This window comes from Notamacropus eugenii, chromosome 3 (assembly GCF_028372415.1).
Source record: "Notamacropus eugenii isolate mMacEug1 chromosome 3, mMacEug1.pri_v2, whole genome shotgun sequence".
In the NCBI taxonomy this organism is placed as follows: Eukaryota; Metazoa; Chordata; class Mammalia; order Diprotodontia; family Macropodidae; genus Notamacropus; species Notamacropus eugenii.
The window spans coordinates 38489622-38516363 of record NC_092874.1 but is presented as its reverse complement, the minus strand read 5'-3'; the positions used below and the strand labels follow the sequence as shown (position 1 = coordinate 38516363).

Genomic DNA, 26742 nt, shown 5'->3' with positions numbered 1-26742 from the left:
ATGAGCAAGCAATCAGCAACCAAGGCAGGGTGGGCCCTCGCCTCCTCCCTCCTGATGAGGGTCTTCTGCTCCTGGGGAACCTCATTCTCAGGAACCAAAGGCCGGAGCCAGCTCTGGAGAAGGTATTAGGGCTGGGGGTGGGAGGGGAAGAAAAGTCCTGCTCCTTTCGTTGTGGGACTCAATTGGTCTCTTCTTCCCTACCCACTCAAGTTCTTCCCATCAAGAAGGTACAAATCCACCTCCTCCCCCACCTCTCCCCACTGGCCTTTCTTTCTCCTCACCCAAGCCCCAAATGGTAAATGAATCAAGGGAGAAGGTCCAGACATGGTTGGTGGTTGTGGTGTCAGCTGGGGCCCAGAACTGGGCCATGTTCCCTTCCCTTCCTTCCACACTCATGGCTACCTTGGTATTTGGACTCATGTGGCCCTTAGGCTCTCAGCATGATTTTTTCATGTGTCTTGCTCTTGAGAGATGGCAAAGAACAGTGGATAGAAAGCTGGCCTCAGAGTCAGGAAGACCTGAGTTATAGCCTTGCCTCTACTGGCCCTGGTTGACATGGGGAAAGTCCCTCAGGTTTTCAGGCCCAGGCAAGCTGGAGTGGCCCGTGCTTCAGGTCTAGTATATATACATACAAACATACACATATATGAAGGTGATATTTGTAGAGATGCACCCGTATATGTGTTCTAACATGTCACAAAATATACCTTTCTGCCAGGACAACTTACAGCTTTGTGAAGATATACTTTTGGTTCATGTTTATGACAAGTATTTTCTTCTCTAAAGTTCATTCAAAGTATTTCAACTCTGAGGCTGAAACACACACACAGAAACGCAAATGCATACGAATATACCCCACACACAAATATATACTAAAAACTTGTACGTACTTTTTAATCATAAAGCAAAAACATTTAAAAAAAATTTCTTCAGGCAGGATAAACAGAATATTCCCTGTAAATTTGGTGAACATAAATGCACTTTACACATCAGTTACCTGCTGTCATTTCTACATTTTGCTCCCACAGAATGTGATACTACCTTTCTTATATATCTTACAGTTTGAATCTCTCTTCTGGCAAACAGAGGGCTTTTTTTTTTTTTTTAATGAACAGACAGCAGAGCTTTCAGGCTTCCAGGCTCTGGGAAGGCCTCACGGTGAATCTTCCTCCCCTAGACAGTTTTCTGAATGCTCACAGTCCACCTCACAGTCATCCTTTCATTCTCTTTGAAGCATGGAGGATTGGCAGGGGATCTTTTCCTTCTAAGACTGAGAGGTTTTTCAATGTATTGGAATCCCAAGGAACTCTAGTATTCCTTTTCCATTATCAATAAGGTATCCCAGGACTGTATGTCTTACACCCTGACAGTATGGCTGTAACTCCAGGACTGGGCAGAATCCTGAACTCATAAAATATTTAGACTAAGATTTTCAGAAACCTATTTTATTGATTCTCACATCTATATATTCATTAATCACTGACCAAGATGGAGCAAAAGTCCTCTGCTGGGATCGTAAGATGAGACTAACAAGATGAAAACTTACAGGGAGAAAAGGAAAGACCTGAGTCAAAATCAGCTAAGGGGAGAAGTTTGGGGCACCCAGGCAGTGCAGAGAGTGGTGCTGGGCCTGAAGTCAGGAAGACTCAACACTGGGAGTTCAAACCTGGCCTCAGGCATGTACTGGTTGTGTGACCCCAGGCAAGTCACTTCTGCCTGTTTGCCTCAGTTTCCTCATCTGCAAAATGAGCTGGAGAAGGAAATGGTAAAGCCCTTCAGTGTCCCTGCCAGGCTTCTGGAGCCCTTTTGAAAAGTCCTAGGACAATGACTGCGACGCTATGGGACCTGGTACCACCCAGGCCAAAAGATGAGTCACTGAAGGAAGTGAGTACTCCCTGGGGACTTGAGAGCTACAAGCCAACATCTGAATCCTGACACGTAGCTCTGTCATGCAGGCTCGTCCTGCCTGGCCCTCGGGAATGGAGGGCAATTACAGGAAGGCAGATTTCAAGAAAACATAAGGAAAGATGTTTCACAATCAGTGCTGACAGGCAAGGATCACTGAGACTTCACAATTCACTTGAGGATCCCTCAGCTCGCTTTGTGCTTTGGGGAGGAGTTAAGGCAAAAATTACTTCAAAAGTCTCTTCTATCTGCCACTCTGTGCTTCCAATTCAAGAGTGAGATGTCATGGGTCACGGGAGTGACAAAGTGGGTGAGTAAACCTGTCACCTTCACTCTGCCAGTTACCAAGGGGGTCACCACCTAAAAGCTGCTGGTCAGAGTCTCAGTATATGCATACAACCAACTTATTTTCCCTTTCACAATTTGCACTAATTGGTAACATCAATTGTAACAGAAAAGGATTAATTTAGCCTCCATTGTGCCAAATCAAATGTACATAAATGGGCTTAAAGAAGTATCATCACAGACCTACTATACCAACCTTAACATACTCCACAGCCCGGGGTGAGAAGTCACACGCATAAGCAAAGATATTTCGATCTTCTTCTAAAAGTGGGAATAAACAGTTTCCAACCCCACAGCCAGCTTCAAGGATAATCAACTTCTGATCATCAAACTGAGGGGAAAAAAAAAAGAGTAGATGTTATATTTGCATGATCAGCAAATGAAACTGCTAATTCTCACCTATTCAAAATCTAGGTCTTATTGCTGAATAGAAAGCATGTGATAATTCTATGTTCTATTTGTGTTGTCTTAATTTGTGTTGGATTAAGTTTCACTAGCAGCTTCGAGTAAATGGTTTGCTGGCCAACTGTATTTTTCATGTCACAAGCACCAAGTAAGCCAGATAAGATGTGCAGAGTTTAAGACAGCAGGACAGCAGAAAAGACACCTTCAAGTAGACTGCTAAGCATTTAACGAATCTCCAAAACCTGAGACCCATTCACTGGCATTTACTTAACGCCCACAAAAGCAGAGTCAACTAGCATTCGTTAAATGCTTACTAGGTGCTGGTACTTCTGAGCTAGAGTTGGCCTCAGAAGTCAGGAGGACCTCGGTTAAGTCCCGTGAGTAACTTAATCGCTAATACCATAATTTACAGGGATGTTGGATCAGCACGTTTCCTCCCCAGGAGTCCCATTCAGGCCTTATTTCTCTTATCAGCCCTCCCTCACAAGTCATCATTATTTCTCTGATGGCATGTTTTTCTTTGGCAACGAAAGACAAACACATACTATCTTTCTTATACAGGCAGTATTAGTTGACTTACCTCCCTACATGCCCTCAGTTCCTCAAACTCTCTGGTGGTCCAGTGTCTATCTTTGAAGAAATTTGTACTATTTCTCTTGTAAAACAGGTCCCAATTCTTCTGGGCCTCCTTTTCTAGTTTTGCCTGTTTAAAGGGAGACACAACTGTACCATCTCTGTCTTGAGGCCTGCTCTCTTGTTCTTTCTTCCGAAGTAGATTCTCTCCACTGGTGGACATTACCACGTGTAATCCCATTAAAGAGTCTTCATCCTTGTAATTCCCAGATGAATTCATCTTCCTGCAGCCCTTTTGAGGATAATTTCTTTTAGCTAGGTTTCCTCATGTTCATTTTCAGGCAGCAATTCCCCCGACTCAAACAGGATCAGGAGCTAAAAAAGGAATAAAAATGAGAATACGGTCAGTTGAACATTTTAAGGTGGATAAAATGAGATAGTATTTGTAAAACTGTATTTGCATCACCCAAAAATCAAGTGGGGAAATCCCACTCAGCAAAAATCCAGGTCTTCCTGGATTGTTGAATGAGAGCATGTGATCATTTTATATTCTATTTCTGTTGTTTTAATTTATGTAGATTAGAAGCGACATAGTAACGGGTTCATTGCTGGGCTATAGCTTCCTGTGTCACAAGCGTACAGTGCCTGCACACAGTAGGCACAATATAAATGTTTATCCAAATGAGACGACTACGAAGCAATTTTAGCACAATGTACGTGGCACACAGTCATATAAACAGACGCAATTATTATTGTTGTGGTGATATTTTCTTCCCTTCCCCAGAGGATGGTTCAGCAGAAACAGAATTCCTGAAAAATCCAGTATTTAATAAGTGCCCACTATATGCCAGACTATGTGCCAATGTAATTTTTGTCACACCCACTGTGTGGGAACAAGAAGGAAACCATGGCATCTATTGGGGGAGGGGAGTCTAACCTCAACATCCCCCACCCCAGGCTGCCCCCCTAAACCCTGCTCTGCACCCTGCACCCCAGGCTGCCCCCCTAAACCCCACTCTGCACCCCCCACCCCAGGCTGCCCCCTTAAACACCGCTTTGCACCCCGCACCCCAGGCCACCCCCCAAACCCCGCTCTGCACCCCCCACCCCAGGCTGCCCCCCTAAACACCGCTCTGCACCCCGCACCCCAGGCCACCCCCAAACCCTGCTCTGCACCCCCCACCCCAGGCCGCCCCCCTAAACCCCGCTCTGCACCCCCCACCCCAGGGGGTACAGCCACGTTTTCCAGACCAGGTACCACGGGCCCTAGGGAGGTGCGGCTGGCCTCCAGGGCCTCGAGGGCCTGTCCAAGCGTTACCCCCTGGGGGCAGGCTTGCCTTTGTATTTCCAGGGCTGGGTACCAGGGGCCAGGCTGGGGGCTGGACGGCCCCTCACCCCCACTTTGGCCAAGCTCGTGGGGGGAGCAGAGCTGCAAGGGACGTGGGGTCCAGCCCCCTCGTTTTACAGAAAAGGAAACTGAGGCCCAAGAGTCAGAGAGCCGGGGCTCCTCCCACCCTCATCTTGGAACAGAATTTTTACAAACCGGGAAACTGAGGTCGGGGGGGAGGAGAGGGCTTGCGTGTGGCCATGGGGCTAGTCAGTGGAGGGGCCGGGATGAGGACTCTGGGTCTCCAGGGCCTCAGCTTCCTCGTCTGTAGGATGGGCACAACCTCCCTAACTGGCCTTACCTACCCGGCTTGTGGCGAGCGGCCGAGTCGGCCTGGGGCCGGGGCCGGGGCCGGGGCCGGGGGCGCACGGACAAGGCCCAAGGCTGGCGGAGCAGGTGCGCAGCCCTGTCCCAGAGCAGCTCAGCCCGTACCCTCCCAGGCGCGGACCGGAAGTGTGCTCAGTCCCGGGCCTCGGTCGGAACGCTTTCCCTGTAGCACTGCTCCGCCCCACTTCCGGTAGGGGCGGTGACGCCGGAAGTTCCCTCCCTATTCCCCATAGACCCCGCCCCTGGCGCGGCGGAAGCGTAGAAGGAGATTCCGGCCTCTTTTGGGGGTCGCCCCCGCCCCCGCAGCCTCGGAGCGGAGCGGTGTCCCAGTTGCACCATTCCCCCCTGCCTCTGCCGGAAGTGCCGGCCGGCCCTCAGGGCGGGGGCGGCGCTGAAGAAACCGGCGTAGGGGTCGGACCGGGCGGTAACTGGAGGCCGCCTCCCCCGGCGGGGAAAGGGCCATGAACGGCACCGCGAACCCGCTGCTGGACCGCGAGGAGCACGGCCTGAAGCTCGGCGAGAGCTTCGAGAAGAGGCCCAAGTCCTCCTTCCACACCATCCGCTGTGAGTACCCGCGGGCCGGACCGGCCTCCCGCCCCCGACCGAGCCCCCTCCCCCCCCGCCCCGGGCCCCGGTGGAGTCCTCCGCTCCGCCCTCCCGCTTCCCGGGACCTTCCCAGCGCCCCCCACAGACTCCTCGTAGACGCCCCCGGCGCCCCTCCGCCCCGCCCCCCTCCCGAGGCCCGGCCCAGGGGCTTCCTTTAGCGTCCCGGTCTGACCCGTGAGCCCCGCGCGGGGCGGGGGCGGCCCGGCAGTCCGGACGCGGGAGCGGTCCGCTGGACCCTCCGGACAAAGGAGGACACTGAGGCCCGGGGTCGCGGAGCTCGGCCCGTCACTCCTCGCGCTTTTCTCTCGCCGTCATATCGGGCTGTTGGGTTTTCCTCTTACGCCTCCCAGAAAAGCCCCGTCCGACCCAAAGCCTTCCTCGTGGAGACTCGGGGCGGCTCCGCGCGGGCTCCGTGTGGGGGGCGGCCTAAGACGGCCCCCCCCGTCAGCGGGGGCTCGTGGTGTTGGGCGCTCACCCGAGCCAGGGCGACGTCCGAGCTCTCAGCCGGGCCCGCCAGGGGGCCCCGGGTCAGCGGCCCGGCCGGGCCTGACCGTGTCTGTCCTCCCAGATGACTTCAAGCCGGCGTCCATAGACACCTCGTGCGAAGGAGAGCTGCAGGTGGGCAAAGGGGACGAGGTCACCATCACGCTGCCGCACATCCCGGTGAGTGGGCCTGTGTCTAAGGCCGGGAGTGCCCCGCTGTGCCAGGGCTGTGTCTGTCCTTAATGGTTTTGGGTGGTAATGGGGTAATATTCCTTACAAGGGTCAGCTGCTTAGAGGAAAAGTGGCTAGCACCGCCTTCACCAACACGTGGCTGCCCGGAGCCTTGGGCCAGGCTGGGAGTCACCTGGGTGGAGGGTGGTGGAGGGTGGAGTCCCCCATAAGCACCTAAAGCCCAGGCCGTGCGTGGGTCCAGAATTAAAGGGGATGGACAGAGATGGCAGGCCTAAGGCCACAGGGTCTGGGCAGCTGGGATGGAAGCAGGACGTCTCCGTAAGAGGAGCCCGGGATCAGAGATCAAATCGAGGTGTCGCGTCCCAAAGCAGAACTGATCCAGAGAGGTTTGAGCCCAAGATGCTGAAAAATGGGCACCTGAAGGAAGGTTCCTTGAGAGGGAGGAGACGTGTTTTTGTCCCTGAATCTCCAGGCCCAGTTTGGGGCTCTGCACTTTTTTGTCCAGAATGGGGATGCCACTGGTGTAGGGAATTCTTGGGGAGCAAGGTCTACAGCTTTGGGGGGGAGGGGATGGACCAGAACAGAGAAAGATTTGACTCAGTAAGATAATAGAGATAAAATGCTTTGGCAACTTCGTAGCATGTAACCGATGTCCATTGTTACTGTCTCTGTTAATGAGACAGCATACCAAAATTAATGGGATGCAGCCAAAGCAATTCTTAGGGGAAGTTTTATATCTCTAAATGTGCAGATGAGTAAAATAGAGAAACAGGAGATCAATGACTTGGGCATGCCACTAAAAAAAGCTAGAAAAAGAACAAATTAAAAATCTCCAATTAAATATCAAATTAGAAAATCAAAGGAGAGATTAATAAAATTTGTTTAATTTTTAAAATTAAGAAAACTCGAACTAATGAATAAACCTAAGAACTGGTTTTATGGAAAAAAATCATTAAAATAGATAAATCTTTGGTTAATTTTATTTAAAAAAAGAAAGTCAAATTGCAAGTATCAAAAATGAAAAGGGTGAATTCACCACCAATGAAGAAGAAATTAAAGTAATAATTAGGAGCTGTTTTGCCCAATTGTATGCCAACAGATCTGACAATCTAAACAAAATGGATGAATATTTGCAAAAACATTAATTGCCCAGATTAATAGAAGAGGAAATAAAATACTTAAATTATTACTGTCCCTGTTTTAGGATCATTTAGTCCGCTCAGGGATAATAAACATCATATCACTATTTGTCTTGATCCCCAGGGGGAACCAAAAGCTATCCCAGAAATCAGTACATTTTGTTCTATATGCACAACTTTAACTGGTAAGAAAAGGATGGAAATACTTTAAATTAGTTGGGAGGGCTTTTTAAAATGAGTCTGAGTTACTCATGCTAGCTAACCATTTTAAAAGATAGTCACCTTTTTCTAGTTAGTGGCACATTCCATGTGTCATTTAAGATGACTGTCTTGTGCTTTTACTTTAAATAGGGATCGACACCTCCAATGACTGTGTTCAAAGGAAACAAAAGACCCTATCAGAAAGACTGTGTTCTTATCATTAATCATGACACTGGTGAATACGTGTTGGAAAAACTCAGTAGCAGCATTCAGGTCAAGAAGACAAGGTGAGTATCTGATGAATCCATACCAGCACACATCTGCCATGGGGCAGTTGACAAAGCCCATCCCAGGACCTCTGGTGACATGGGATCTCTGATATCATTAGTTTGAAGAGCTCCCAGCAAAAAAAATGGTTTAGTAGATGATTCCTAGCGAGTTCCCCGAAGCCCCCAGATGTTGGTGACCTGCTCAGGGGCACACAGCTTGGAAGCATTCAGTCCATGGCTGTGCTGCTTCTGTGGGATACCAATGAAGGGACTGAAGGTCAGAGAAGGGCCTCCAATCCAGGCTGTCTCCCTCTAAGCTCTGTGCTCCACCGGGAAAGATGCTTACCTTGTCCTTGATTGCTTCAGTTCAGTAGGCAGGTTCATTTATTCATCTGTTTTTGACTGTCAGTTACTGCTTTTGGTGTAGCTTTCCCTAAACAAAATCTGGACTACACAGGAATAATTTTCTGAATTGTCATTTTGTTGATCTGTAGAAGAAAGCAAATCATTTTCAGAAAGATTGTGTGTTCCAAAGATGGTTAATACTTCATTGATATGTTGTTGTTGAAACAGGAAAATCTGAGACAAGGTTTTGGCACCTGAAGTTCTAATGGCAAAAAAATATTGATTATTATAGAGACCATTTCAACAGAGTGAAAGCACAAACAGCTTTCTAGATGACTATATCATGAAAATAAAACTTCACTGAAGATCTTTGAGTAGTGAACACTATTTCACATGAAACCAGATATTTTATGAACACACTCTTTAACATGCATAATTTAGTCTTTATGTGTAAAAGAACCAGTGAGCTTTAGTTCATTGTAATACAAGACCACATTCCTGGTCTGAAATGTATAATCTAGTTCCATTAAATATTTTTGTCCTTGTTTCAGAGCTGAGGGAAGCAGCAAAATCCAGGCACGCATGGAACAGCCCCCTGCTCGGGCACCACCACCTCCGGTGCCCTTTAGAGCCCCAATGAAACCACCAGTTGGACCAAAAACCTCTCCTGTGAAAGATAACCCTTCACCTGAACCCCAATTAGACGACATTAAGAGAGGTAAGTAATAGTGTGTGGAATCTTTCTCCTCAAGAAAAATAAAAAGGACAGCAGTAGCTGCTAAGGGGTTATATAAGCATCCACGAGCCTATGCTTGCAATTTCCACCTAAGGATTCTGCCTTATAGGATACGCAGCCATGAACTGTACTTGTTCCTCCTGGGGGCCTCCCAGGATGCCCAGGAAGGTTCTTCTGGCTTGAAGTTGGGCCCCCTCGGAAGCCTCATACCTTGGACATGAAACATAAGGCAAAGTGTTAAAGCTCTGCAGTCATTTGTGAGGCCTGAATCCCCTGCAGTTTCCTCTTTTGGGCAGGATGGTCCTGGGAATACAAGGTCATCATCAATGTGGATTGGTTAGTTCATTTACAGTTACCTTATTCCTTGTAGAGGAATGGGTGCAAGAGAGAGCAGGAGAGTGGAGCATTAATAAGCCCTGGTGAATCAGGCCATCTTTGTATGTACACATCCATTAAAATGTAAGTTCTTTGAGGGTAGAGATTGCTTTACTTTTGCCTTTCTAAAAAGGTGGTAACTTTGGGTAACGCTCCCCAATTCATGACCCTCAGATGCTTCCTCTGGAAAATGTAGGCTTTTCTTAGCTTCCAGTCTGAGGGATATTTTGAGCTTGAGCCACGCTACAAGTGGGTAAAATGCTTTAAGCACTGTAGACACTCATGGGCCAGTGGATAGGAGGGGAGTTGATAAATAGCCTCCTCTGGCCAGTGTCCTCTCTGTTAGCAAGGGACTCTACCAGTCAGATAATGAATATAAAAACCCAGGCCCCAGTGTTCAGCTTCAGCTTCCAGCCTCTAGGATCCCGCTGTGACACTTTCCACTGCAGGCATTAGGAGCATGTTTTTAGAGTGCTCAGTCTATTTTTCTGACTTTTTGGGGTGTTAAGGACTCCCTCTGTTTACTTGGATGAGAATTTTGGACCATGAGTGCCTAGGCAATTCTGGTTATACAAAAGAGTGTTGGAAATAAGTGAATAGATTGCATCGTGTGCACGGGAAGGTGTGTTTTATACATGAATGTTAACAGATTTCAGCAATGGATAATGTGTTTGCAAGAAGACCTCACGTACATTTTTTATTTTAAATCATACAGAATAAAGAGTCTTGCAGTTGCATATTGGCCAAATCTGTTGGCAAGACATGGTTCATAAAATGTTAAAGCAGCATTCTGGAGATGATCTTAGCAGTGGAGTTGATGGGGTCACAGATCTAGAGGTGGTGGTGACCTCAGAGGCCATCTACATCTAGTCCAACCCCCTTAAGAGGTGGAAACTGAGTCCCAGGGAGTTTAAGTGACTCACCTGCTATCACCCTGGTGTAAACATCAGAGGCAGGATTTGAACCCAGGTCCTGGACTCCAGAGCCAGCATGCCAGGTTGCCTCATTAGTCTGGCATTTTCTTCTTCGCGTAATCAGCGTCATTTACTTCTTGTTCCTTCTGTTGCTAGAACTTTAAAATACTGTGAGCAGATTCATTCAAGCCCACGAAAAGCAACATTGTATATTGGTGTCTTTCAAGACTTGGACTTTTTTGGCCCATACTTTGAATTCTTTTTCCTCATTAAGAAATTGACAAACCTATAGTTTGAAAAAATTTTTAATATTATGTTTTAAGCAAAGAATGTAGTTTGACTTATTTGTCTTCTGACCCCCAAATTGCCATTTTGTTCCAGAGCTGAGAGCAGAGGTTGAAATCATCGAACAGATGAGCAGTAGCAGCGGGAGCAGCTCATCGGACTCCGAGAGCTCCTCTGGCAGCGATGACGACAGTTCCAGCAGTGAAGGGGACGAGCCAACCGCTCGGGCCTCCCCCTCCCAGCCTCCTCACCAGCAGTTCAGTCACAGAAACCCTGTGGCTAATGGCACTAGCCGGCCCCCAGGAAACAACCAGCTGATGAACACTCTGCGTAAGTGGGGAGCATCCGAGGGTCACTGCTCCCTCATCTGTGACATCCACAGGACTCCCATTAATGTCCCAGCCCAAGCCCAGTCTCTTTTGTGATTGCATTTCACAGTGTTGACTCAGTGCTTAGGAATGTCAGGATTAAAAGGAACATCCTTGTTCACTACAGTCAACCAGAAGGAATATCATGGAGTATCACCAGTTGTGTGTGAACTGGAGGAATCTGGGGGTTGTGGGAGAATCTGGTCATGAAGAGAACTAGTTCTTGACTCAGAATATGTCAGTGGGAACCAGAGGGCAACTGGTATGTTAGCATTCCTCCTGCGTGCACAACTGGATTGCAGATTTTGCACAGCCAAGCATAGGTCCGGTCTGGCCTAGATTAGGCCCTTTGGACTTTTCCACATTTCCTTGAGGGCCTCAGTTGTTCAGCTTGATAGTGGCCTCCCACAAACCCCTCATTTCCTTCAGCGCTCATCTCAGAGGGCACCTCCTCCCTGAGGCTGCCAAAGCCCATCTTGGGTTCCTTGTAGATGCTCCCCAGCAGAGTGCAAGCTGCTAGAAGCAGGGACTGAGTCATTTTTGTGTGGTTAGGCCACCAGCATGTCCCCAGCAGTTGGCATAGGGTACTCCCCATACTAGCCAGTACAGAACAGCAACTGTTGTGGTCTTCTGGGACACAGTCCACAAGACTTTAATCTAGGTCTTCCAGCATACATCCCTGCCTCCTCAGTGGAGGGCACCTTCATTGGCCCAGTGGGCTCTGGCCATGAGGAGTGGACACAGGAAGGTCAGGCATTCGCAGTGTTTGACAGCATTTTAAAAAGAGCCAATTAAAAAGAGAAGAGAGAAGAGGAAGAACACTCTGGGGAGGGGAATGAAAGGATATGTTGGATCTTTCTGTACCCCTAACCTGATTATACTGCTTGCCTTTACTGATAAATACCCTATGCTGGTGTGTTTAAGCTGTGGAGGGATTGGAAACTCTGACAGTAACAGTGGGGAAATTAATTGAGTTAACTTTGCTCCTATTACATGAATTGGTGGTCCAGCTGAGTTAACTCATCACAAGCAAACACAGATTAAGTGTAATGTCTCTCTGCCTGCCCAATACCCATTGTTGATATAAGGATATAATTATAGGCTTTTTACAGTCTCAGCATTACTGAAACCAAGCCCAACAGCATCAGTACACTAAATTAATATAGTTTTGTGATGTGTCATAATACTACCCAAAACAATATTTAAAAAAAAAAAGTGTCCTTGTAAGATTTAAAAGAGAATTCTTAGTGATATTGAAGAATGCGGTCAGCCAAAGAATCTTAAGGGACTATCTTAATTCTCTGATTTTGTTTTGATTTGTTCCTACAGGAAATGACTTACAATTGAGTGAGTCTGGCAGTGACAGTGATGACTAGCCTTGGTGCTTCCTCCATCTGTCTCTTTGGTAAGAGAACACGTGGAGGCAGCGGAACTGGAGCCGAAAGCCCAGCACCAAGGAGAGCACTTGGGGATTAATGAGCATCGAGGAGCTATCACCAAGCTTGAGCAGGAGCACTCTTGTATATATTATGTGAATACAGTTTTACAAGTTTTACCTAGGTCTGTAGAACAAATAACTAGGATGGCTGTTTTTGGTTAACGTTGTGGATGGAAAGCAGTTGCGGGAGGAGGGATCTTGGTTGTTCAAAGGTTCAGTGATAGATATCTGATAGATATCCTTGGCAGTCACAGTTTGGACGTGTCATCTTCATTGCCAAAGCAAATTATTTGGCCTTTGCGGGGAAAGGAGCACCCCCAAAAGTGTGTTCAAGCCTCTTCTAATTACTGCCCATGTGGAGATGAAAAGGCTATAGCCTTTCTTGCCTAATAAGACCTGACCTGATAGGTCAGTGGAGACAGACTTAGGCATAGACTTTCAGAAGTAGAGAGAATGTTGTATGTGATCCAGTCCACGCAGGGAGGCTTAGAGAGGCAGATACACACAGCTGGTTAACAGAGATGGGAGTAAAACCCAAGGCTCCAGCACTTTCTCTGTTGTACCATAATGCCTCCCATTATATTTAATCAAATATTTATTGAACACCTACTGTGTGCAGAGCTTAGGTATGTAGCAAAACCAATGATCTGTGTACACAGAGCAATCAGATACATATTGGAGCTTTGTACCTAGACTGTGAAAGGGATGACTACCATTTTGCTTCTAGTTTGAATGTGGGCCAGTAAAAGTTGGCTCTGTACAGGACAGAAGAACCGCATGTAGTGATGTAGTGATGCAGTGACTGGATGAAATTGGAGGTTTGAATACAGAGTTGATAAGGGAAAACCATGAGCCCATGTTCAGCTTTCATTGGACATAATTGATTCAGTGGATTTTAAAAAAAAAAAAAAAAGAAATAATAGGAATGGCTCTGAGTAGTAGGGGTTAGAGGAGAAAACTACTGAATGTATGAGCTAGAAGTGAGTTTTTAAAAAATATCCTAGGAGGAGTTTGAAAGTATCATATGAGGACCACAACTCTCCTTGATTTGGAGATTTTCCCCTTGTGCTTTTATACAACCGTTTAAATTACAGGTTGTATTCTTATGTAGCTGGAAGCAAGACAAAACATGCCCTGTTTTGAAAAGATCTGCAAAATGCTTAAAATACTGACAAAAATGAAATGTTCTAGGACAGCAGTCCTAAATTACAATTAAGTGTACCTTATTAAGTGAACATGCAGGAGAACTCCATACAGTCTATGTGAACATCACATTGCCTATAATTAGAATGCATATTTCTTAACATGAGAAAATTCTCTTGCTTATGTTCACTGTGCATATGGATTTTAAATTTCTAACCTATTGCCTCCCTGACTTATGCCTCCTTTTCTACCCCACCATTCCCCCACCTATCAGCTCTTCAACACCAGTTAGGAAGCAGAAGAATTTAATTGAAGACATGGGATACAAAACACCTGGGGGAAGCTCAAAGGAATACAGTTAAGTGGAGCCATAATTAGGGGGCAAGAGGAAGGGGAGAAAAACTCTGCTTTCCCCTTACAAATTGTCCAAAGAAAGTTGGCAGTTCAAGTGAGGGGAAATAAACCTCATTGCCTTGTGACCTTTTAAGTACTTTTTGGTTCTTACCCAAATCTCAGGCTTTTAGATTGAATTTAATGGAGTATAAGAATTTATTTATAATGAATTGATAATTTATTTATAATCTGTTGGTAGTGTTGACATTAGAAGTGGACAATACCATTATCAGTTTATATTGTTGCTGGTAATAAGGAATATATAAATATTTCACTGCTATTATTAACTTGCCCAATTCTTTGAGCCAGATTTCAGTCATTTGAACTAAGGTTTCCTGTGTAAGCTTTTAAATTTTAAATAAAAACAAATGCTAAAGGAAACAGGCAGGGCCTTCGTTCTAACATCTCCAAGTCAAGATGTTCATTTGCTAATCTCAAAAAGGATTGTGTAAACGCATTATTTGCACATAGCACTATGGTTAGTTATTCAGATCTAGTAGACTGGTAGGGAAAATATGGAGGGTAGGACATTCCAAGAATATGCACACTTTGAATGACAACTTGGACATGGGAGCCATGGATGTTTTCAACATTCTGAAGCATCTTATGAAATTTTTCAAATTTTCTTTTAATTGTTATTTGTCTCCCATCCTTTTGTGTTTGTTTAGAGACTGGTGGTCATAGTGGATAGTCAGAAATCTCAGAACCCTGCCTTTTGGAAGTATTTGTTGGACAATGCTTAAATTTTACATCTAAAATCATAGTAGGGTTTGGATACTAGCAAACTCGAGATTTTTAGCTGAAACCAAGACTACTTATTCTTTATTTGCCTTTTGTCTATAACAATCTCATGTTTTCCTGTGTGTGCTGTTTATATTTGCTTATCTTTGGTGGTGGGAAAACTTAAGACTCCAAAATCCCTTTTCCTTGATTAAGATAACAGATTCAGTAGGATATGTGTGTGTGTGTGTTTGTGATGTATTTATATGTTGTTTTGAAATAATTCTCATGTGGATGTATATTAGGTTATAGTAAAAATGGAATTATTCCAATGTGGTGTGTGGTAGGTGGCATTTTGGAAACTCAGGTGTAGATTGAAGTAAAAGACTGGTAAGAGTAATGATCATCACTTGCTGTTGCCATTTCCCCATCATCACTTTTGTCCCAAGTTTAACAAGTTAACTTAAAGTTGTCTGGCTCTGTGATTACAATTTTTAAAATCTTGTGCCTAGAGTTTATTTTCATAGCTGCTTTACTATAGGGTAGAAATATGCATGTTTACATTTATGTAAAATATTTGCAGTGTAAAGTTTTATAGTTTACTCTTTTAAAAAAATCACTATATTTAAATAAGAAATTAAAGTCAGCAGTTCTTCTTTTGGCGTCTGTTTTTTTTCCTTAAGGTAGAAATAATGGAAATAATTTCTTACAATAACCTTTATACTTGGATCTAATGATAATGGAATCTTAAAAATGATTCTTAAAACTTGATGTCACTAAATTTAGAATATTTACAAGGCTAGTAAAATTTGAAAATGAATTGTTAAAGGAATGATTTATGAGCACGTTGAAATAGACAAAGGAATGGCTAAGAGCCAGCATGGATTCACCAAGAACAAGTTATGCCAGACTAACTTAATTTCCTTTTTGACAGTGTCCCTAGAGTAGGACAGCAGGGAACTTCCGTGGACACCTAGGTATTAGCAGTTCATTCACCAGAGTTACAGTCTCCTTTTGAACAAGACAAAGGATATGGATTGTAAGCAAAATGGTGTAAGTAAGCTGGTTGGAAAAAGTTGATTGACTAAACCCAGAGCGTGTGAGAGGCCAGCATGAGGTAGTAGAAGCAGCGCTGGATTTTGGGTCATTCAGAGGACTTACCAGCTCTGTGACCCTGGATGAGGCATGGCATCTCTCTGCAATGAGGGAGCTGATTCAAGTGATTTCCGAGGTCATGAGGGGCAGCCAGTTAATGAATGGTACTAAATGGCAATCAGATTGGACAGAACTCTAGTGGAGGGCCACATGGTTCTTTTCCTTGGCTATGTTTTGAACACCTGAAAAAAAATCAGTGACTTGAATGACTATCAATTTTTATGTTTTTTAAATGACAAAGCTAGCACTAGTCATTATATTAGATGATAGAATTAGAATTCAAAAAGATCTTGATGAGCTGGAATGTTAGCTAATGCCAACATGATGAAATGAGATAGGCATAAGATGAAGTCATTCACTTGGGTTAAGGAAAATCAACTACCTACGTGCAGAATGAGGCAAATGAATTTAAAAAGCAGTTCATAAGGGGGAAGGGAAGGTTAGTAGATTGAAAACTCAAATTAGGGGGTTTAAGAGTCAAGGAGGTGATAATGTTATTTCTTTTCCTGGGTCAGCCTAAATATGATCAACTGTGGCCAGTTCCAAGTAAGTATGTTCTAAGGATCATTGACAAGCAGGATAGTTTGGAGGCTTGAAACCATGACACAGACAAGTGGTACAACATGGTGATAATTGGAAGAAGAGAAGACTTTACTAGGGAGGTGATTGCTCTCTTCAAATATTTGAAGAATTGTCATTTGGAAGAGGGATCAATGTCATGCTTCAGAGGGCAGAACTATGACTAATAAAATAAAAAATTAACAGAGGCAGATTTAGAATCAACATAAAATTCCTCATTAGAGGCATCCACATGGGATTAGCTGTCTCAAAAAAGTAGAGAATCCTCTTCACTGGAGGTCTTCATGGAGAGGCTGTATGACTACTTCCTGGATATGGTAGAAAGGATTCTTCTTTTAGCTGATGGTCAAACCTCTGAGGTTCTTCCCAACTCTGATTCTACAATTTTAAAAAGGACAGCTGCAATCTACAATTTTATCTGTTTCACTGATTTATTTTGCCAAACAGGCATGCGAGCAGTAGAAAAACCAAGAACTGCCCTTGGCATAAGCCTGAGATTTGGGAATCCAAAAGGGCTTTCTGGCAAGTTGATCATTTTCCTACAAAGGTAGGCACCCATCCTCAAGCAAGTGCATCACTGGAGGGACTTGTTTTTCGTTCACTCAAAGGGCAGTGGAGAGGCATATGGGATTTGAACAGACCTTCAATCCATTACCAACAAAGACTTTCAGATCTCTGATTAAGAGGGTGATTCTCTCATAAACATTCCAGCAATGATCTCTAAGCACACCAGATTGAAATCCAGAGACCAAAGAGAAACATGAATAAACTCTTCCATCTTGTCCAGGACTGTCCAAGAAGGTGGCCAAAGACCTGCAGGTGCTGAGGGGAGGTAGAAACCAATGCAAGCTACTGTCCTGAAATCGGTGGGAGTTTCAAGCTGGGATGCCCCAGGAGTAAGAAGCCAGGCCAATCTCTAGCAAACTAGTATTGTACCTTGTAGGGTTATGTCTTGGGGATGTGAAAGAAGTGCAAGTTCCCACAAACAAGGGAATCATAACTCTAACCTACTGGAGCAGCTGGTAGGTACAGAGCTAGCTTTTTGATAGGACAGTACAGGGAGACAGAGCCAGGGAATGGAGAACTAGGAGGCAAAGAGGGCAAGGGGAGCTCAATGACCAGGTGTGCAGAGGGATCTTTGCAGGAGGCCTGAGACTTGCCTGTCAATAAAATTTGACTACAGCTTGACCTGCTATAGCAGGTGACAGCGAAGCCCAACATCTGAACTGAACCACCAGGAAAGGGACTGGAACCTTGTACCAGCTACTTCACCTAGAATCACAACAGAAATGGCATTCAGACTACTGAGGAGATAGGACCAAAATTGGGCTTGCCCATCTCATCCAAGAGTGCAGGATAGGGAGTCTGGTCCTGGCATGAAGTCCCCCTCCACAAACTGAGATTGGAGATAGAATTGAATGAAAAATCTCCCAACACAATGAGGAAATGCTATGGGTCAAGGGAAGTCAAGAGGTAAATAGAAGAGAGTGACTCCATAGCAAATGCAAACAGGGCTTGACAGAAAATAATGGTTTGAACACAGGGGCTTCCAAGAGTGACTAGAAGAAATGAAGAGATTTTGAAAATGAAATACAATGAAACAACACTGAGGAAAAAATAAGATGAATAAACAGCTTAGAAGAGAAGGTTGAAAAGCTTACAAGAGAGCTTTTTAAAAAAGAGAATGAACAAACAGAACTTGGTGTCCCAAGTATTTCTTGTTTCATAGGGTCACAGATTTCTGTTGATGCAAATCTGATTTTCAAGGACTCTCTCACTTGAGTTTGGGTTATATCTTGTACTATCGCTGCTTATCCTTTCATTTCTTTCCTTTTCTGTTTCATTTATACTTTCATTTAAAAACTTTTGCTTCATTTTATCAAAGAATTTCTAGTACAGTTTATAGCAAATCTGTGATTTTCTTTTGAGGGCTTGTAAGTAATAAGGATTTGAGTCTCGAGCCTCCCAGGCTCCATAAGATTTCCTTATCATTGATGTTTTCTTCTGTTTATTCATTTTCTAGCCTTTCTAAATTGGGACTTTTATTTTGGGCCAGGCTCTGTGTATTTCTAGAAGGATTGGAGGGGGCCTTCTTTGGCACTGATTCTTATCTGGGTAAGGAGTGCTGTATTCTTTAGGGGTTTCAGGAGCATCTGGCCAGCAAGGGCAGTCTATATTGTGTGAGAAGAAGGAGACAGAAGATGTGTCACAGGCCAGTACCTGACCTGGACCACTGGGAGAGGGAGACAGAAGCAGCCTTCTTATACCATACTTCCTTCCATGAACACTGTACTTGCTGTTCTACAAACACAGCACTCCATCTCCCAGCTCTAATGAGTGTCTTCGTTAGCTGTTGCCTATGCCCTGGAATTCTCTCCTTCGCTCATCTGACTTTTTCCAAGTCCCAGCTGAAGTGTTCCCCACTACAAGAAGCTTTTCCCAGCCCTCCTAATCTTCGTTCCATCCCTCTGAGATGACTCCCAGTTTATCCAGTACATATTTTGTTTTACATAATTGTATGTATGTTTTCTGTCCTATTAGACCATGAGCTCCTTGAAGGCAAGTACTGTTTTTTTGGTTGGTTGTTTTTTGCTTTTCTTTGTATCCCCGGTGCTTAGCATTGTGTGTTGCACATTTTTGTTACTGTTCAGTGGTTTCAGTCTTGTTTCTTTGTGCCCTCTTTTGGGTTTTTCTTGGCAAAGATACTGGAGTGGTTTGCCATTTTCTTCTCTAGCTCATTTGACAAAGGAGGAAACTGAGGCAAAGAGGGTTAAGTGACTTGCCTAGAGTCACATAGCTAAAAAAATCTCTGAGGCCAGATCTGAACTCAAATCTTCCAAACTCCAGGCCTGGTGCTTTATCAACTGTGCCACCTAGCTGCCCTATGTGCCTGGCACATAGTAGAGACTTAATAAATGCTATTTGACTGATTGACTGACAGGCTAAGTACTGAATTGGTCTTCTAGTCCAAATTTCATAGATTTCTGAGCCCTGGTTTAGGGGCAGAACAACATAGCTGTAGGTTCCAAGGGTCCTTGGTTACATTCTGGTTTTGGATCCTTTCTTTCTGCCCCAAGACTAGATTCTAGGCTTCCCTGATTTGCCCCTTGTCCACCACTGTGAAACTTCCATTAAATATACTCTCAAGCCAGCCTTTTCTGTCTGAACCCCTTCTCAGTGCGTGCAGAATTCTGAGCTGCCAAAAATGTATTTATTGTAGTTTCTCCTTAAATTTCTTGTCTCAGTTCAATGCAATTCCTTTTCCTTTTTTTTTTTTTTAAAGCTCTTGCTGGAGTAGTTGTGAGTTATTGCTTAGTCATTTTTCAGCTCTGACTCTCTGTAACCCTACCTGGGGTTTTTCTTGGCCAAGATATTGGAATGGTTTGCCATTTCCTTCTCCAGTTCATTTCACAGATGAGGAAACTGACACTGCTAAGTTACTTGCCCAGGGTCACAAGCTAATAAGCGTAAGGCTGGATTTGAACTCAGGAGGATGAAGTTACCTGACTCTAGACCCAGGACTCTATCCACTGCACCATCTAGCTGCCCAATAGTCATGAGAAAACTTGGCTATTTTGTTTCTCCTTAGTCTACCATCTTGAGGAGACTGATCAACAATTTCTTGAGGAAAGAAACACTACAACAAACTCAAAAGACTAAAAGATTAAAATGTGTGAAGGAATATACTATTGAGAACACAGACTTTAAAAACAGTTCAAGGAGAGATCATTTTAGGTATCACCAATTCTGAAATTTGTGACCAAAAAAACCTGGATATCATATTTTAAAAAAAGACAACTTGCCAGTTCTACTGGGAAGGGCAAGGCAAAGCAAAAATAGAAACTACCAATCATCTCCAGAAAGAAACCCCAAACTGAAAACACCGAGAACCAAAATCCAGAATATCCAAGTCAAAGAAAAAAAATGCAGCAAACAGCCAGAAGTAGAGTTCAAGGTCCAAGGAAACACAGGATCACACAGGACTGCTATACGTACTAACAAAGGAGACTCAATCTTTTAAAAGGTAAAAGAAAGGGCTTTTTATCAGGAATACTTACCTGCAAAACTAAGCATCATAAAACAAAACCAAAAGAATGAAAAAATGGAAGATAATGTGAAATATCTCATTGGAAAAACAATTGACCTGGAAAATAGATCCAGGAGAGACAATTTAAAAATTATGGGACTACCTGAAAGCCATGATCAAAAAAAGAGCCTAGACATCATCTTTCATGAAATTATCAAGGAAAACTGCCCTGATATTCTAGAACCAGAGGGCAAAATAAATATTCAAGGAATCCACAGAACACTGCCTGAAAGAGATCCAAAAAGAGAAACTCCTAGGAACACTGTGGCCAAATTCCAGAGTTCCCTGGTCAAGGAGAAAATATTGCAAGCAGCTAGAAAGAAACAATTCAAGTATTGTGGAAATACAATCAGGATAACACAAGATCTAGCAGCTTCTACGTTAAGGGATAAAAGGGCATGGAATAGGATATTCCAGAAGTCAAAGGAACTAGTACTAAAACCAAGAATCACCTACCCAGCAAAACTGAGTATAATACTTCAGGGGATAAAATGGTCTTTCAATGAAATAGAGGACTTTCAAGCATTCTTGATGAAAAGACCAGAGCTGAAAAGAAAATTTGACTTTCAAACACAAGAATGAAGAGAAGCATGAAAAGCTAAACAGCAAGGAGAAGTCATAAGGGACTTAGTAAAGTTGAACTGTTTACATTCCTACATGGAAAGACAATATTTGTAACTCTTGAAACTTTTCAGTATCTGGGTAGTTGGTGGGATTACACACACACACACACACACACACACACAGAGCACAGAGTGAATTGAATAGGATGGGATCATATCTTTAAAAAAATGAAATTAAACAGTGAGAGAGAAATATATTGGGAGGAGAAAGGGAGAAATGGAATGGGGCAAATTATCTCATAAAAGAGGCAAGTAAAAGACTTTTCAGTGGAGAGAAAAAGGGGGGAGGTGAGAGAAAAACATGAAGCTTACTCATCACATTCGACTCAAGGAAGGAATAAAATGCACACATTTTGGTATGAAAACCTATCTTACAATTCAGGAAAGTGGGGGAGAAGGGGATAAGCAGGGTGCGGGGGATAATGGAAGGGAGGGCAACGGGAGGAGGGAGCAATTTGAAGTCAACACTCTTGGGGAGGGACAGGATCAAAAGAGAATAGAAGTAATGGGGGGCAGGATAGGATGGAGGGAAATATAGTTAGTCTTACACAACATGACTATTATGGAAGTCATTTGCAAAACTACACAGATATGGCCTATAGTGAATTGCCTGCCTTCCCAAAGGGAATGGGTGGGAAGGGAGGGATGAAGAGAAGTTGGAAGTCAAAGTTTTAGGAACAACTGTTGAGTATTGTTCTTGTTACTAGGAAATAAGAAATACAGGTAATGGGGTATAGAAAGTTATCTGGCCCTACAGGACAAAAGAGAAGATGGGGACAAGGGAAGGGAGGGATGTTAGAAGAGAGGACAGATTGGTGATAGGGGCAATTAGAATGCTTGGTGTTTTGGGGTGGGGGAAGGGGAGAAATGGGGAGAAAATTTGGAACCCAAAATTTTGTGAAAATGAATGTTAAAAGTTAAATAAATAAATTTAAAAAAAGAAAGTCATTAAAATGGGGGCGTTAAAAGGAGAGAGCACAAGAATCAGCCCCAAGGGTCTGGACCAGGAGAGACAGAGGAGTGACATCAGACCATTTTAGTATAGTTTACTAGGATTGAGCATTTCTCTCTTTCACCATCATTTCTCTTTGTAAAGAGGGGACTGGGAGGCAAAGAGAAGGAAAGGTGTGAGGTTTAGATGGAGGGGAAAATCTCTATAAAGAATGCTGAAGAAATAAATTCCTCTGTCAGAAGGAATAGGTCGCACAATGGATCGAAAAACATGTTCATAAGAAACAGCTCAAAGAAGGACAGCGTTGTAGTGGAATTTATCATGCTTTGAGCCAATTTCATAAATCAGGGAGTAACAATTATAATCTCAGACATGAGTAAAAATACATGGTTAATAGAGATAGTAAGCAGGGACGCTTCATTATATTTAAAAGTGTGGCGGGTAATAAAATAATATAAATAATTTATATGCATGGAATGACATGTCATTTAAGTCAGGGACTTAATGTAGCCTCAAGGCTACATGTGGCCCTGGAGGTCCTCAAGTGCGGCCCTTTGACTGAATCCAAACTTCAGAGAACAAATCCCCTTAAAAGAATGTGTTCTGTAAAACTTGGACTCGGTCAAAGGACCTCATCCAAGGACCTAGAAGGTCAAATGTGGCCTCAAGGTAGCTGGTTCCCCACCCCTAAGTACTCAAAGGAAAAGTTAACCCAATAACTACCAAATTACAACAGTTGCAGACGCAATGTGACTTTTCCAGATTTGGACACATCGAACAAAAAGATAAGAAAGTTAAAGACCTGAATAGAATTTTTAAAATTGGATGTTATTGATCTGTGGCAATTACTGAATGGGAATAGAAAGAATTATAGATATCACTCAACTGTATATGGCACATTTACAAAAATCCAATGTGTTATGGCATTAAAAAAAATTCCAAAATTAGAGAAGTATTTTAAGGAAATTTTTATTTTTATCTTTTGTTTTTCCATCACCTACATTTCCTCCTGCAACTCTTCCCTCCCTCCACTCAGAGAGCCATCCCTTATAAAAAAAAAGAACTCCTTTTAAAAAGCAGGAAAAAAAAATTCAACAAAAGCAATGAACACATTTTTTACAAAATGATGTTCCATGAAATGTCCCACACCTGTGCCCCACCTTCTACAAAAGAGGTGGGGAGATGTGTCTTTTTGTAGTTTTGTTTTTGAGACCATGGTTGGAGCAATATCTAACCTGTCTCTCCTATATAAATTAGGAGAGTTTTTTCCTTAAAGGGTATTGAAATCAACCTCCAAGACTTAATTGGTTCAGGGGACTAAAGGTTAAGGCTGTTGATAACACCTGGTCACTTGGGTATAAAACAGCTAGGAGGAGCTCCAGAAGCTAGAGGGCATTAGCAGTTAAACTCAAGAGGAGAGTTTCACTCAACATGAATCAACTTGATCCTTAAATTATATGCCCTTGTTGAATGTCCCTCTGCTATAGTTCAGTGAATCTTCTTTTGTTTACCCTTAATAGTCTATGACTGTCATATCATTCCATTATCACACAAAAAATGACCAGGGGGGACTGGCCTAAGGAAGGGGCCAGGCACAGCCTTTGTAATTTCACCAAACACAACTTCATGTGTTTTAAGGTTGTTCTGTCATTATGTATATTGTTTTCCCAGCTCACTTTCCCATGAGTGTGTTATGGTACTGTAATATTTTATTGCACTGATGAACTGTAGTTTACATAGCCATTTCCCAATTCATGGGCATCTACTTTGTTTCCAGTTCTCTTTTAACACAAAAAGTGCTGATATAAATATTTTAGTGTATATGGGGCCTTTTTAAAGTCACTATTTCCATACTTCCAAATTGGAAAAATGAATTATCAGACATTCTTTACTCTCCCATAACACAGTAAAAATATACAATCAAGAGCTTGTGAAGGAGTCGAACTTAAATGAAGACTCATTAATCCTAAAGGATAAGTGGATCAAAGAACAAATCAAAACCAACAGCTAATTTCATGAAACCAATAATGAAACAATATATGAAGACTTTTGGGATGCTGCCCCCATAGTCTGTGGGGAGAAGTTTATATTTTGAAACGCTTATCAACAAAAGAAAAAAGATCAATAATACAGGCATGGTACTTCAAAAAAAAAAAAGCTAGAAAAGTAACAAATCAGAAAACTTCAACTAAATCAGAAATAAAAATTTGGAAAATCATAAATGGTGAAGAAATGAAGAAAACAACATGCTGAGTTGATAAATGAGGTCAGAAGCTGGTATTTTGAAAAAAACAAAACAAAAACCTAATAAATCGCTTTTAAATTTAATTTAAAAATAGAAGAAAACCAGATAAGCAAAAACAAAAATGGCACAAAAAATAAAGAAAATTATGAATTATTCTGCTCAATTTTATGCCAACAAAAATGGTAAATTAAATGTATTAATATTTATTTAAAAAATGTCCAGATTAATATAATGAAACAATTTAAACAACCCCTAAAACTTTTATGTTTTAAATAACAAAAAAAAAACCCTTTAAATTTAATGAATTCTAAGGGGACATTTCCTTAATTTTGGTAAGCAGCATCTTTGTAAAACCAAAAGCTAACATGTATAATGGAGATTTGCAAGATGCCATTCCTGTAATATCATGAGTCAAACAAGGATATTGACTGTCACCAGTATTATCTGCTACAGTTCTAGAAATTCTAGCTTAAGCAGTAAGACAAGAAAAACTAAGGGTCTAAGCATAGACAAAAAAGAAAACAAAATTATCACTTTTTCGGATGATATTTTACTTAGAAAACCCTAGAGATTCAAATAAAACTGAATGAAACAATAGCCAGCAAAACATATGGTTATAACATAAGCCCACAAAAATCATCAACCTTTCTATATATGACCAATAAAACCCAAAGACATAGAAAAATAAATTCCATTTGAAATTACAATAGAATGTATAAAATATCTCAAATTCCACTTTCCAAAACACACAGAGGAATTATATTAATATAATTTCAAGACACTTTCCAGAAATACAAGAAGACTTAAATAATTGTAGAGATACTAATTGTTCATTGTTGAGTCAGGCCAATATGATAAAAATTACAATACTATCCAAATTAATTTATAGATTCAATGCCATGGTAATCAAATTACCAAATAATTATTTTACAGAACTATACACAATAATAGCAAAATTAATCTATAGGAACAAAATATCAAGAAGCTCAAGACAAATAGTGAAAAAAATGGGAATGAAGGGGGCTTAGGAATATTAGATCTCCAATTATACTATAAAAGCAGTAATCATCAAAACAATCTGACACTGGTTCAAAAATAGAAAAGCTGATCCATGGAACAGACTAGGTACAAAAGCCCCAGAAGCAAAGAACGTAGGAATGTATTTGACATCCCAACACACAACTATTGGGGTAAAGACTCACTTTATGACAAAAACTGCTGGGAAAATTAGAAAGCAGTATGGGAGAAATTAGATTGAAACTGGCCTCTCACACCATCCACCACAATAAACTGCAAATGTATCCCTGACCTAGATATAAAAGGTTATGTAAACAAATTAGAGGAGAAGGAAGGAGGTACCTATAACAGCTATAGAGAATTCTGGACCAAACAGGGAATATGGATGTTCATAAAAGATAAGATGACAATTTTGATTCTGTAAAATCAAAAAGTTTTTGTACAAACAAAATGAATGCAGTTAGAACTTGAAAAGAAATAGTTAACTTGGGAAAAATCTTTGCAGCAAATTCTCTGATAAAAAAAGCTAATATCCAAGACACAGGGAACTGATATAAATATCTAAGAACAAGAGCCATTCCCCAATAGATTTAATAAATTATCAGAGAATGTGAACAAGCATATCTCAAAAGAAGAAATGTAAGCAATCAACAATACATGGTTCTGGGGAAATGGTCCAAATCATGAATAATAAGAAAAATGCAAATTAAAATGACAGTTTCTATTTTACCTTCATCAGATTGGTAAAGCTGGCTAAAAAAAAAAAAAAAGGTAAATGACAATTGTGGGAAGATCGACACACTGCTGACATATTGGGGAAGGAGTAAATTGATCCAACTAGATTGGAAAGCAGTTTGGAACTATATCCCCAAATTCATTAAACTGCATTACCTTTTGGCCTAGGGATACCATTTCTAGGCACATATCCTAGATAAGCTAAAAATAGATGGAAGGACCCATATGTACACAAAAATATGTATAGCAAAAGTTTTTTGTAGCAGCAAGGAACTGGAAACAAAGTCTGAACCAATGATGGCATTTGAATGTAACATAATATTATTGTGCCTTTAAAAATTATCAAAAAAGGACAGATTTAAAGAAACATGGGGAAACTTGCATAAACTGATGTGCAAAGGAAATGAATGGAACCAGAAGAACAATTTATACAATGACTACAGTATTGTAAAGGAAAACAACTCTGAAAGACTTTAGAACTAATCACAACTTTATATGACTGATGGTGAAGGATTCTTTCTATTTCTTGCAGGGAGGTAGTATGGTAGAATGTGAGTGCAGAATGAAGCATATTTTCAGATACAGCCAATGTATAAGTTTGTTTTACTTAACTGTACTTTTAGTTATGTAGGGAATTGGACCGAGGGGTTAGTGATAATAATAATAATAATAAAATTAAAGAAAAACATCAAGAAACATTTGAAAAACACCTTCTGTGTTTTTTTCTGAACATTATCAGAAACGTTCAGAAGGGGAGAGGGAAACAGTGGACAGTGTTGATACCACCATGTTTAATTTGA

At 42.2% G+C, this 26742-nt stretch overlaps 2 protein-coding genes across 7 annotated transcripts in view; one reads left to right on the top strand and one right to left on the bottom strand.

Annotated features, from left to right (window-relative positions):
* Nucleotides 1-5922, bottom strand: part of METTL6 (methyltransferase 6, tRNA N3-cytidine) — a 48861-nt gene extending 42939 nt beyond the window's left edge. For 3 of the 6 annotated variants that reach the window (XM_072651286.1, XM_072651283.1, XM_072651288.1), the window contains exons 1-3: nucleotides 4921-5074; nucleotides 3236-3603; nucleotides 2447-2581 (exon numbers count right to left, since the gene is read on the bottom strand). In XM_072651286.1, the coding sequence (XP_072507387.1) occupies nucleotides 2447-2581; nucleotides 3236-3508 (408 nt within the window). In that variant the 5' untranslated portion in view covers nucleotides 3509-3603; nucleotides 4921-5074. Of the gene's footprint in view, nucleotides 1-2446; nucleotides 2582-3235; nucleotides 3604-4916; nucleotides 5094-5720 lie in introns of those variants that run through there. The other 3 variants (XM_072651284.1, XM_072651285.1, XM_072651289.1) reach the window with 3 other exon arrangements.
* Nucleotides 5163-15205, top strand: EAF1 (ELL associated factor 1). The gene is made up of 6 exons (XM_072651290.1): nucleotides 5163-5506; nucleotides 6117-6211; nucleotides 7714-7850; nucleotides 8729-8895; nucleotides 10584-10817; nucleotides 12185-15205. Exons 1-6 carry the CDS (start codon nucleotides 5404-5406, stop codon nucleotides 12229-12231), a joined length of 783 nt encoding a protein of 260 aa, XP_072507391.1. The 5' UTR covers nucleotides 5163-5403; the 3' UTR covers nucleotides 12232-15205.
* The last annotated feature ends 11537 nt before the right edge of the window (nucleotides 15206-26742 follow it).

Excerpts from the sequence above, each read along its gene's own strand:
- EAF1 (XM_072651290.1), top strand. The coding sequence starts at position 5,404 with ATGAACGGCACCGCGAACCCGCTGCTGGACCGCGAGGAGCACGGCCTG. Across the intron at positions 7,851-8,728 it reads ATTCAGGTCAAGAAGACAAG|AGCTGAGGGAAGCAGCAAAA; the intron begins GTGAGTATCTGA and ends TCCTTGTTTCAG. Across the intron at positions 10,818-12,184 it reads CCAGCTGATGAACACTCTGC|GAAATGACTTACAATTGAGT; the intron begins GTAAGTGGGGAG and ends TTGTTCCTACAG.